Here is a 13,624-nt window from a genome sequence, read left to right as displayed (position 1 = left end):
CTGTATTAAGGATACATAAGACGTGTCTATCAAACACCCAGTTCAGACCTACACCTGGGGAAACGCTTACTGCGACAGTCTGGTCGGCCATTTCAGAAAGAAACCATTTTTCCAGTCGTCCCCATCAGAATACTGTAAATCAAAACTTGTGTTTTAACAGAACGTCAAACTTTTCCCCCAGCATTTTCACTAGTTTAATGGTATATTGAATCCTACATGTGCAGGAGTAAGTTATTCATCTAAAAGAGGGAGAAAGGAAGAGCAGAAGCTTTAACGGAGCTGGTGTAAAGGATGTCATGCCTTGCTGCAGACTGCCCTCTCCTCCGCATTAGAGGGAAGTTAGAGTGAGGAGGCCACATCCCAGTCAGGACACTTCCACGGAGACTGCTGCTCTGCCCTATTTCTACACCTCACTGTGCCTAAATGAAGCATCGTAATTCATAATTTCCATTGTCTTCATTGCATTATTTTCCTCCTTCCTGTGAAAGCAGCAAACAATTCCTCCAGCTTAAGAGTGAAAACAGTTTTACTCCCATGATCTCCACCAGAATGGCCCCCGCGACTCTGTTTGCTCATGGGTTTCGTATACTAATCATAAGTCAACACAATCCAGGTGTGGCGAATTCCCTGTCACTCCAAGAAATAAGAAAACTTCCCATTTAGCGGCTAGTTTATGACTGCCTCAGTGCAGACAGAGCGATGCAGCACGATATTAGAAGTGACACCTGAGATAAATGGCATGCCTTGATTTAGGCCTCAGCCCTGCCACCCTTGCCCACAGAACTTTCCTAACTTTATTTATGTGAATACTTGAAAGAAGATTTAGTCTGCACTTTGCAAACACGATAAACCCCAGCAAAGATAAGGGAGGGAGATCATACAGTCGGGGAACGTTTCAAGCTTTTAGATCAGTCTAGCGGCGAGCTGCACAAAGCAGCAGGAACAGGCGAGCTGGTTAGGGAACGGAGGTTAGCTTCTCTCCTGCAAATAAAAACCGAGAATTTATCATGTGGTGGCTAGAAAAACTAGATGTTGGACTCTGCAACCATTTCATTTCTTATTTACTTCAGAAATCAGGTCAAAAGCGTATCAGAATTTATTATAACGAACAAGCTTAACAGTCCTCACTCAACAGTTTCTGAGGACTTCAGGTGAAGTTTTATGTGCATGAAGACTGAAAAAAGGACCAATAAATACCTCCATAAAGCATATAAAGAAAATGATTGCTATTAGAAAAAACATCTTTCTGCATTCATGTTTCAACATTCATGATTCTGAACACACAGAGGAAATTACAAAAACGCAGAATGTTTAAGCCACTATATAGAAAATCTGTTACAAAGCCAATGTGTATTTCTTTTCCTGACAAACCCTCAAATGAGGGGAATAAGAATGTAATTAGAAAAGGTGGTGAAAAATCCAATAAAACATTTTTATAACAGTCAGCAATATTATAACTTCACATTCATATTCTATGGGTATTTCAGGCCTGTCTCAGATTAAAAAAAAAAGTCTGACTTTGAATTACTGTAATTAACTGCAAAAGAGTGCTGATTTGTTGATGCAAAATAATGTCAATCTTTTTCCATAAACTTGTTAGAATCTTTGTAAATAGATAGCAAAAAAATATACCAGTATCAAAAATTCAGCCTCCCCCCTTTGCCACCCCCTTGCTGCTGGGGCACAGGGGCAGGAAGGAGCACAGGAGAGAGGAACGCAACTTTTTTCAACCCAGGCCTTCCCCCAACCTCATTTCTGTAACGTTACTAAATTGTGAGCCATGCTCTTCGCACAGGATGCTCAAGAAAGAGTGAGTATATTTTATATTTCACCCTGGAAAAATACTGACTAAGCCTGAGAGAAGGGAAGGTGTGAACGGTTGAGTTTGCTTAGGTGCAGAATTGACCAAATATTGTTTGGGAAGTGCTGGCGAAGGAAAAGGAAAATCCCTCTTGGGCTGAGTGGCTGTAGGCATACACTCTTAGTTTTTAGCTATTAAAAAATGCTGAGACAGTCTGACTTTTTTCTAAGAATATCAATGGCACTTCTCATTTTAAGGGTACAAGGAGCAAGATCTGGCCCTAAATTGAGAATATCCAACACATGAACATCACTGAGGTGTAAGTTCAGCCAAGGGTGGAACTTTTCACTCTTAATACTACATATTTACACCTTAAACATAAGACATAATCATTAAATCACTACTGTATGTATTACACTACTTAATATAAAAAAAATTCTACAATCAATATTGGGTCCAATTCTGTTTTACTATTGTAAATCAGGAGTGAAAGAAAAATCATAACACTGCATAATGACAATGACTAATTTGCTATAATTAACAATGGCACAATTACCGCAAAATCCAGCTCTGGGTCTGACCCTGAAGAACAGAGCCTTAGTTAATACATGTTTGATAAAAGCTGAATAGGATCAGGCCCTTTAATGGATGCAACAAAAAATATATATATATAGCAAGGCTGAAATCTTGATGAAAATCACTTAAATATTCATTGATACATGTCTTTCAGCTGACACGGATGGCATGAAAAAGCTCACACAGGAGCGGACTAAGTGCAATCCAGGACACAAAGCACAGGCTTTGCCCAAGGGCGGGGGAAATAGTGATTATTTGGTATTTCTTAAGTTCTGCATATTTCAAAGGTCCGTGCTAGATATCTTCCACCTGGACACAGAACTTTCATCCTTTTTACCAGTAAGTCTGGTTCAGTATTTATAAAAGACAAATAAAGTATGTCATCTGGCTTCAGCAAATCACAGCTATGGTCCAACAATTCCATTCCAGTGCTACATTCTGGTAAATCTTTTCTCCTGCTAAGTAGATGTTTTAATGTGGCACTAGAAATCAACATTTTCTTTACTCCATAACATCAACATTTGTCGTAAAGCCTTTATAAAGACACTAAGAATAACATGTATTCCAAGCATACCGGGATCAAGCGCTCTTATACCACTGCAAAGAAGCATAAAACAGTCTGGAGCCCAATTCTGTTCTGCTATATTCAACAGTACAGTAGAATTGACTGAGCCATTTTTCTCTTCAAATCCCAAAATACTCCTGAGCTTCAACACCTGTGTATCAGAAGTTAAGCCAAACATTGGTCTAAAAAATGATACTAGCTTGGGTAAAGGATTCTCACAGAAGGGAGGAATAAAGAAAAGAGGCAGAAGCAGCTCAGACCACCGTTATCGGTAGACAACTATAATCCATTTTATTGCTTTGTTACAAAAGATTGAAGTAATAATAATTTGACCATGGTTTTATGAATTTAAAATGTTCTGCTAGATAAATATTTTTAAGATCTATACAACAGGCCTTGTATTTAACAATGAATACATTTCAAACTAATGTGCTGCCAAGCTCCAGCTCTCTTTCTAGCAGCTGAATTCTTGGATAAAATCATTTTGCCGAGTATGAGCAATGCAGTTCTGAAAATAGCATCACTGCAAAATGAAAGATGGCAACAATCTCTACAACACTGACTTATTTCAATGAATTTTCGTCTCTTATGATCAGTGTCTTTTTCGAAGTTTTCAAATGAATTTTCATACCTAATAAAATGTATATCTATAGAATTTGCCAGTTTTAAGGCCTCAGCACAATTATCTAAGAGGGAAACAAAGAAGGAAAAATAGAATAATAAACACCCATTCACAATTTACCTCATAAAATATGTAAAACAGGAAAATGTTCTCTGGATCCAAATTTTCATTTATCACTACCACGTATGCAGACACTCACAAAATAAAACAACAAACAACACCAATCAACAAGCTGTTTTGCACTTATCTTGAAATATGTTTCTACTAGAAAAATGCATTGGAGTGATACTTTTTTTTAAGTATCTGTGGTATTTTGTGTAATGTTCAGCACACAGCCATGTGCTGCTGAGAAAACCCTAAGAGGTGATATTGCACTTCCCTGATCTTAACTGAATTATAGCTTTGGATTTCTTTCCTATTCACTGATATAAAGGTGCACTGCTGCTGGCATTTTTTTTTTCTTAATAATGAAGATTTTTAAATAGACCGAAAAATACAATATTCAAATGTGACAGGGCCTGATATTTTACAATCCATTTAGGCACTTATCTTCTTTAATTAACATTAGCAGTAAGTTTGACATTCTTCTGTTAAAGATCTTATGCTAAAAAGATATGATTATATGTATGACAGGTATCAAAACTCCTAAGTATGACAGTACAAATGTATGAAAAAAAAAAACACACATCATAAATATCTTCTACCTATATCTGGTCACTGACTGATTTTCCATAGAAAATGATGCTATATGCCAAGCCCAGCTGCACTGCCATCAGCTGTAGCCCTACACTTGTTAGGTCCCTGTGCAGAAAGCAAAAACACGACTGTCCCGGTTGTGCGAGCCTTAATTCATATGAGTCATATATACTTCCCTGAGCTGTCCTAATGACTCCAAAACAGTAAGGATGAATCATACAAATAAGAAATGGGAAGACAGAGCTTCTTTTTCTAAAGAATTCCTTGATTTTCATGACACACACACACACACATGAAAAAATGCCTATAGATATATACTTTGTTTTCTTATACATATTATATTTATCCTCAGATAACTTAAGGAGATCTGTCTTGAATTTAACAAAGAACTTAAGTTTCTATTTTAAAATCCAGACATACTGAAAAAGATAGTGGGGGGGAAAGGATAAAAAGAAAGAAAAGAAAGAAGTAAAGGAGCAAAATTAAGAAAAAAAGAAATACAGACTAAGTTGTATCAAGAATAGTGTCACTGCAGGAACAGTACCATTGATACTAAAAGACTTCAGCCCTAAGTTTGTGAAAATCAAAGTACTTTCTTTATTTTTTTTTTTTTTTTTAATCAGAACAACTAGATTTATCCTCCAGAAGCAGTTAAGTACATCTTTATATCACACGTTACTCATTCTCAGCAAAAATATCAACACTGCTCTGATATACTATGTCAAAAGTAATCCTAATAATTACAACATATTTTTAACCTCAAGACTATTTAGTTTGGTGCAATATAAATAACAACAGTAATAAAAGAGAGTTCTATGCTGTCTATATCACAAAAGTCACATTTACATAATTGCATTTGTGTGTGTGTGCGTGTGGTTGTGAAGAAACAAGTGAATTGGGTACTCTGTTAGCGTTAGTGTAGTTGTAGTAACAGGAGTACCATGTAAAACAATATTCTCATACGAGTACAAAGTATCTGCAATGCTGCACTGGTAACATACCAACTCCAGATACTTCAGTTAAAAATAAGAGCACGGTATTCTGCAAAACACTAAAATCTAATAGATCCCTAATACCCGATACAATGAAAATGATACAGTTTAACTAAACCTCTAACATATATTGATCAGTGGCTAAAAATTATAGCTAAAGGTCAAGACATAATTACTACTATATTTAAATAGTTCATTAAAGAAAGGCTTCAACATTTGCATTAAAGTATTCAGCATTGGAAGCAACAAATGAGATGATATCACCTTCTCAGGTTTTCAATGAAAGATTAAGGCTCACGTTTCATACAACACACACCTTCACTCGAAATTCTCTATGTAGTGCTGAATAAATATATCAAAACCTTTCTGCCTTGTCAAGAACTAAAAATCAATCAAATGAATGAGATTCTATCAAACTAGCATTGCATAAACCTTCAGTATTTTTTTTACTAAAAATATGTCATACTTATATACTATTGTATTAGTAGTGATATGGAATTCTGAATGTTTTAGGAAAAGCATATGTTAAAAATATTTACTGATGCACAAGGAACAGATGACTGAAGGAAGTGATCTTTCATGAATGAGTTGCTGATGAAATCATAGAGTATATAGCCTTTAACATACATTTTTTTTCATAAAACACATGGACAATACTGCTGCCTCAAATCAACTTTTTAACTAAATGATAGAAGAGAAAAATAGACTGAAAACAATGGGAAAAAAAGCAGACAGTCACATAATATCAGCTAACCTTTGGTTCTTCAACTGTTAACATCCTTTCTCTCTTTCATTCGCTTCGTCTGTTTTTCTTCCTATTTTTAATATTCTTAAAATACAAAATCATTCACATTAAGGGCACTCCTATTTGTGTCACTTCTCTTTGTTCTAGAGCAGGAAAGAAAACACCACTACCAAATGCTGAAAGAGAAACATAAAATTGTTTTGTTTCACCTGTTACATCATTACTTTTTGCAAAGCAGCTCTCCCTTTATCAACCTGTTGTGTCGTCTCCTAAATGAACCAAATCTTCTTTGCAGTTTGATTTAATTTCCAAGAGGAAACATTACTACGAAAGACAGACAGCACTGCAGACTGGTTCTACAATATTTCAGCAGAATAATCATAAGAAAAAATAAAACTAACAGCAAGCACATTGCGTGAATGGAAACGCTACAGACTAACACAACACAGTATTCTGAATCACTTAATCATAGCTATACCTTATTACTAGAGTTCAGTTACAAAATACGTTGTCCTGTTGATAATTTCTATTGTCATGATTGACAGTAAAGGTAAATTCGGAATGGAATTAGTAAATACAGATAGAAGGGACAATGAAATCTTAAAGAAATACTATGTAATGTTAAAATAAAAGGTGATCTAGAGTTCTTATTGAAGTTATATAATTTTCTTTTTATTTTGGTATGTTCCATATTTCCTTCCCTTTTAAAATTAGATAAATACATACAGGATAAAGTGTGCTTAGTTTTGTATGATACACTTTCCGAATTCAATAGGCAACAGTCAAATGCATGAAAAGCACTGATTTTTTTTTTTTTAAGAAAAAGCCCTATTTTCTCACTCTTGCTTTCACATCACACATCTCTACAAATTACAAGAATAGTATTTTTAAAGGTGATTTTCACTTCATGTCTACATTTATTCACTGAGAAGATATTAAGCACTTATTTTACACATATCTTTGTATTCCCGTCTTTCACTTAACATACAAGCATCCGTTTGAGTCATAATGGAACCGATACTCAGAACTGAATCCAATTATAACAACCTACCAGCAGTACTAATTGGGGAAAATACATTGCTGGTAATTGCTGTAAACTCATCCTTGTACACATAATGAACAAGGGCAATAAATTATATCTAGCATCAAACAATTGAAAAGACTACTATTAGCACTGTTTTTCTTATGTAAAATGCATTAAAGTGAGTCATCCACGTAAAAGTTACCTACTGACAGCTTTAACCCAGATTCAGGGACTAATGTAAGTGCTTCCAAAAAAATAAGGTGAAGAAGAAGGACGGAAGGAAGGAAGAAAATACGGTATTTATTTAAAAAAAAAAAATCTATAGCTGAGTCTGAAATATGATATATCAGATTACTCTTTTTTTTTTTTTTTTTTTTTTTTTTTGCTTGCCTTTCGTTGTAGGATCCTTGCACTGCTCTGGGCAACACTTTCATGCTAATGAGTATGCAGTGCTTTAAAGATTTCTATCTTGCTCTCACGCAAAGCACAGAGCTGCTTGAACTAGGAATATTCATCAGAGCTCGCAAAAGTGATTTGGGTAAGTAATGATCTGCAAGGCCAGCCCTTACGCACGTGGAAAAAAAAACAGTTATTTAGTTGTGTTGCTTTAAGCATGCCAGGAAGGGTCTGCTTTTGCTCATGCGTGCGCACACACGCAAAAGCACATGAAGAAACACATACATAAAACAAACCCCGAAACTGTCAAAATATTCACGGTGTACACTGGAATATATCCAGCCAGGAGAGAACTGAAACGTATATTCACAACTCGGAGCAACGCTGTCGTGCCTGGTTTGCAAGCGTGCCTCAGAGAGGCAGGAAAATCTCTTTCGTGCGTTATTTTAAGTAAAAATGCTGAAGCTCTTTTTTTTTTCCTTTTTCTTTTTTTTTTTTTTTTTTTTCTTTTTTCGAGAAATAGCGTTAAAACTCCAGCCAAAGTAAAATAACCTCTGTGGGAGGAGGGGGCGGGCTCTGTGTAACTCGAAACTTTCCTGGCAGCCCAGCTCCAGCTGCCCGGGGTATATTTAGAGCCGGAGCGCAGCTCTCAGCCCCGCGGCACCCCCGGAGGCCGTGACCGGGGCACTCGCCCTCCAACCGGGCAGCGCCCGGCGGCCCCCGCACCGCTTCGCCCCTCGACAGCGGCCGAAACGCTGCCGTTCGCCCCTCGCCGCCACTTTTGCAGCGGACTTACTTTATCTCCCGGCTTTCGGGCTGCTCGCCGCCGCCGCCGCGCTCCCTCCCGCCCTCGCTCGCTCGCTCCCGCCCGGCCGCGCCGCCCTCGCCGGCCGCCGCCGCCCCCCGCGCCCGGCTCGGCCCGGCCCGGCCGCGGCCACTTACGTGGTGGCGGAGGGGAAGGGTCCTTCCGAGGAGTGGTTCATCACCAGGGACTGGAAAAGTGTCAGACTAAAGACTAGCAGCCAGCCAGCAGCCATCTTCCTGATCGAAGATCGATTCCCCCCTTCCCCGAGCCGGCGAGGCGGTGATAATAATAACGCTAAATTAAATTACTGCCGGGGGTGGGGGGGCCCCGGTGTTTTTTAAAGCCTCCCCCAGCCCACCCCCCACCCCCTCGCAGGCGCAGCCCGGCGGTGCGCGGGGAAGAGGCAGCGCGGCTCGGGGTGGGGAGGAGGAGGAGGAGGAGGAGGAACGATGGAGATCTGTGGGTGGAGAGGGGGGAGCGGAGAGCGCGAGCGCTACTCTGCTCTCGGCTACCCCAGCAGCAGCTCCGGCTGGGCCTGATCCGCCGCCATCGGGGCCACTTTTGTGACAGATCTCCGCTCACTCTGCGGGCGCGTCCCTGTCCTCCCCTGATTTATCCCCCTGATTGCGGAGTGGAAAGAGGAGGAGGAGGAGGAGGGAGGGGAGGAGGCAGGCAGGCAGGCAGGCAGGCAGGCAGACGGGCGGGGTGGGGGCTCCTGAAGGGAGAGGAGGAAAGAAGAGTTGGGGAAAGGAGGCGGGGGGGGAAAGGTTCCTCCCGGCTTCCCTGCGGTGAGCGGCGGGGGCGCGGGGCGAAGCCGGCGCGGGGGCGGGCGCGGGGGCGGGCGAGCCGCGCTCCCTGCAAGGCAGCCGCGGAGCTCCGCGGGGCCGCCGCCGCCGCGGGGGGGGGGAGGAGGGAGGCGGGCACGGGCACGGGCACGGGCAGCCGCGCCCGCGGAGCTCCGCGGAGCTGCGCCGCGCTCCCGCCGGCCGCCACATGCTGCCGCTCCGCGCAGCCCCGCGCCCAGACTTCGTGCCGCACCTCCGAGCCTCGCGGGTGTTATTTTTAAATGCGCTTCGTGCCTTATTTTAATCCTCCTTCTCTCCCCCCCCCCCCCCCCCCCCCCCCGCCACATCCCCCCGCCAGCCGCCCTTTAAGCAGCAGCTTCGCACCGCGAGGGAATCCGTGTGCCGCCGGTCTGGAGCACAATACACAGACAGGGACGTACGTATCTATGTATGTTTGTGTATCTATATACATATACACGCATGCAAAAAAAATACCCGACGCTCCCTTCCCTTTCGCTTTTAGGAGCGGCGCGGGGGTGTGCGCGGAGGCGGCCTCCCGCGCGGCGCCCGCCGGCGGAGCTGCCGCGGGCGCGGGGCGGCGGCGCCCCGGGGCGCGCTCCAGCCGCCACCGCAGCCCTAACCCCCCCCCTAATAGCAGGCGGTATTTTCCGACCGTTGGAAATTCAGAGCGCACATTCCTCTCCCAGGCTTTATTTTGTCCGCGGGCACGTATCCCATCGCGGCGGCAGCTATATATTGTCCGTACGAGTGGAGAAAGTGATCCGGGGACAGAACTTGGTTATTTAGTAAAGCAATTAAAAGTTAAGAGTTAATTTTGATTTTATGATTTTTTCTACATATTTGGCAATTAATCTAACAGGTGGAAATAAAAAGGCTGACCCAGCATTCGTGTAGTTTCCATTCCTATTGTATCTGAGGGTCTCCTCATCTTGAGCACATTAATTCACAGCTATTTCTGTAAAAACGAAAAGTGCTATCATTTCTATTTCAAAGGTGACAGAAGGACCAAAGCTGAGCTCCACAAATGGAGAATTACATGTTCACATTGCCCAGGCTGCAAGCCAACACGATATTTCTGTTGCAATCTGTAAATCGGGTAGTCACTCTCCTGTAGTGACTCTGGATTGGTGCTGGCAGTTTGGAGATGGTGGGCAGAACTGCCAGTGTCTTCACCTAGCCACCTACCTGCAGTTATGTAGGCTTTAGAGTTTGAAGGAGAGTCCAAAATAGCAATTTCTGAAAAAGTACTGAAGCCTGCAGGCTCAGTCAGAGGCTGCCTGTCCTGTTGCACGTGTAGGTCTCCACAGGCTTCGTGATTTGCCTGCATCAGGTTGCCCTGCTGGAGATACTGGGCTGTCACTGCTGCATACCTCTGCTTTCTGAAATGGGCATAAGGCACAAATTACTCCGCCTAAGCCACAAGGTGTAAGTGGTGACTAATAGGACATCATTTAGATGAGACCACAGGGTGGAGAGAGACTTGGGAGGGTGGAGTACAGGACCGGAGAAAGAAGAGTATGCAGAAAAGAGAGGGAGGAAGGCTTTTGATGTGCAAAGGCAGAATATGGAACAGAGGCACAGAAGTAAGAGGCTAGAAAGGCACAAGAGTTGAGGTTACCCAGCAACCTGGCAAGTCCACTTCTTAGAGTATAGCTGAGGGCATCTCCTCACTCCTGGAGGCCTCATGCTGTTTAGGGGTAGAGGTAGCATTAGCCAGTATCTAAAGGGAATCACTTCAGTTAGGAACATGGCTATTCTGCAGGTCCCACTGCTTCTGCTTCTTGCAGGACTGTGAAAGTCAGACCAGTTTTGTGCCTCACCTCCACTGGGGTCCTCAAAGTGGACATTCCTCTGTTAGTGGTGTCCTGGCACTCCTGTGGCCTTGCAGTGGGTCATGCAGAGATGGAAGTGACACTGACACCACTCGTTCAGAATAAGGAGTGGTATCTCATTATACTCCCGTCTGCCCTTCCCTACCACAAGGCCACCGCAGTCACCTAGGACGCGAGGGCTTGCGTGGGGCACCCAGCGGGAGGGTGTTTGTGCTCAATGCACAGCAGTGTGCCAGGGTTCCCGGAGGCCCACAAGCTGCTTACCAAGCCATAGCCAACCAAGCTGGGAAGCAGGTGCTCCCCACTCCTCTCGCTGCAGTGTGCCTGCATCTGCTGGTCAGGGAGAAAGGGCACGACCGCCTGTGCAAGCCCAGGTGGGAGGTGGTTTCAGCAGGTGAGTGGCCAGCGCTGGCCAGAGCAAGCGAGTTCCCCTCCCTTGCGCATGCTGTTTGTGCATAAGCCATAGGAAATAAAGATCAGGGAATGGTAACACACACCATTGGTAAATCCAGAAGTACAGGGTTACGTAGGAAGAATTTCTTCACCATTAGTATAATTTTCTGTGTGCCTGCATATGTGATGCTGCATTCATCATTTATAGAGCTCCTCAGGGCCATCTTTACTACTAATAATAACTTTAACAATAGTAGCACATGGCTAGTGGTGCAACAGTGCAATGCATGGCTATGATGGCACCCCATCCACTACAGTAAGGTCCAGATCTTAAGTGTTTCAGCAGTACCGAGACATTGTTATGGTAGCTGAAATATGAAAAGGATACAAGAGAAAACATTACTGTTTTTAATACAGCAGTACTTGAGGTATTAAGATTACTGTGCTAAATATTTTCAATTGAATAACAAGACTCTCAGCAAGGTACTGGTACTGCAATGAACACCACTTAGATGAAAGTGCCTGTCTGCATGGAGTTCACTGAAGCTTTGGGATGAAGAAGATGAGAGAGGATGTCTGCACATGGAGGAGAAATGCCTGGATTAGCTCTAAACATGGTAATTCAGGTATTAGGAACAGCCAGAACTAGAACAGTAACGTGGACTACAGCATGGGTTACTTCTAGGGATCTCACGGGAAGGCTCAGATCTCTGGTACACAACCCAAGTTCAGCCTGTAAGCTTTGCAAGATTTACAAGTAAGCTTGGACCTGAGCCCAGCTTTGAGAAAACCTGGAGTCAGATGAGTTTTTCTTCAAAATTACATGAAGCTTGGAACTGACTTTTGAATTTTTGCATTTATTTGAGTCTGAAATGCAGAAAATCGATACCACCTTGAAGCAGAGAAGAAAAGATTGCAGAAACTTCAGGAGCAATGTATTACTTACTGTTGTCTCATTCCTTATTCCACATATTTATTTATGGCTTAAAAGTGTTTATTTGCAAGGCAGTTAATAAGGTTGCATAATGTTTACAAATACTGACCTCTAACATGTCTACTAACATGTATGGATATGAGTAATTGTACTCAAACTGACTTCCCACCAGCTTTGACAGCAAGGTAAGGTTGACTTAATACATAATACTTGCAGAATTGAGATTCTTGGTATTTCCTCATATTCTTGTAATCCAGAAAAAAAGTCCAATTTCGTCATGAAATTTTGAAAAGCCAATAAAACCTTCTAAGTGACCAATTCTTTAATATTTGATGATTACATTGCATATACAGTCATATTTTACAGTATTTTAAATCTTTGATTTCTACTTACAATACTATTGCACTGCTGATATAATTTATCTGTGTTAAGGTTCCAAAAGATATATTATGGTTGACAAATGTTCTTTTTTAAGTACTTGAATATGGACTTGAATGACAAACCACAGAAGTAAATCTTTCTTCATTCTTACTTCACTTCATTCTAAATTTATTGCCCGTCATATCTGACTGAGACCTTTCTGGGAAAGGAGCATTTGATTGACAGAGATTAATATAATGAAAAGGGTCTTACAAAAAGTTTGTTCTGCACCTACTGAAATTCCTGAGAATCTTTAAACTGACCTCGGTGGTCCTTTTTTTTTTTAAAAAAAAAAAAAAAGTTTTATTCATCTGGCTTTCTGCTCATGTGTAACTTTATCCTCTAGTAATCAACATTGCCATAAAATTTCTGGAAAGCAGTGGTGGTTCAAAGCTTAGCAGATACAGTGATTGCAGCACTTGCAGGGACAGTGCACAGTGACCAAGAGGCACTCTCGGTTGGGTGGTTTTTTGGTGGGAGGTCATTGCTTGATTCAGTGAATCAGCGGCCCCTGAGCCTAATCTTCAACACACTAAGTGCACCTCACTTTTGTGGTTGGGGTGACAAGTCCTACACTGGATAGGCCCCCCCCCCCCCAAATGTCATCATTTCATCCACAGCGGGCTTGCTGAAATACTGTGAATTAAAAAGTATGACAAGGTCCTAATCAATGCCAAAGCAGTACCAAAATACGTTTTTCTTCCTGGCACGTAGTATCATCTTTATGCGTGCGTGTTGTACAGGGCAGGAAGGGGTAAGCATACGAAATAACTCTTGTTCTGTTTAGCCATGCGGGGGTGACTAGAGAGTGCAGGCAGCCTGATCTCAAATTCTATTTTCAGGGAAAAAAAAAAAAAAAAAAAAACTCTTATTGAAGTCTGTACCAGATGGGAATGCAGGATCTGGCCCGCTGCAAGTGAGCTGAATTGTTTTGCATATTTGAATTGGATATCACTTCATATTATTTAAAACTTTGTGAGCTATATCCAATTTGGTCAGTACTCTGAAATCTGAAAA

General features: G+C 42.0%; 1 protein-coding gene across 3 annotated transcripts in view; it reads right to left on the bottom strand.

Moving 5' to 3' along the window:
- Window positions 1–8,846, bottom strand: part of CACNA2D1 (calcium voltage-gated channel auxiliary subunit alpha2delta 1) — a 390,747-nt gene extending 381,901 nt beyond the window's left edge. For 2 of the 3 annotated variants that reach the window (XR_009959084.1, XM_062581330.1), the window contains exon 1: window positions 8,360–8,846. Coding sequence is in view for 2 of the 3 variants with exons in the window: in XM_062581330.1 (XP_062437314.1) it covers window positions 8,360–8,454 (95 nt within the window). In the remaining variant the exon portion in view is untranslated. The remainder of the gene's footprint in view (window positions 1–8,359) is intronic. The other variant, XM_062581317.1, reaches the window with a different exon arrangement.
- Between the last annotated feature and the right edge of the window lie 4,778 nt (window positions 8,847–13,624).

Source organism: Rhea pennata, chromosome 1, assembly GCF_028389875.1.
Source record: "Rhea pennata isolate bPtePen1 chromosome 1, bPtePen1.pri, whole genome shotgun sequence".
NCBI classification, from domain to species: Eukaryota; Metazoa; Chordata; class Aves; order Rheiformes; family Rheidae; genus Rhea; species Rhea pennata.
This window is presented reverse-complemented; position numbering and strand designations above follow the sequence as displayed.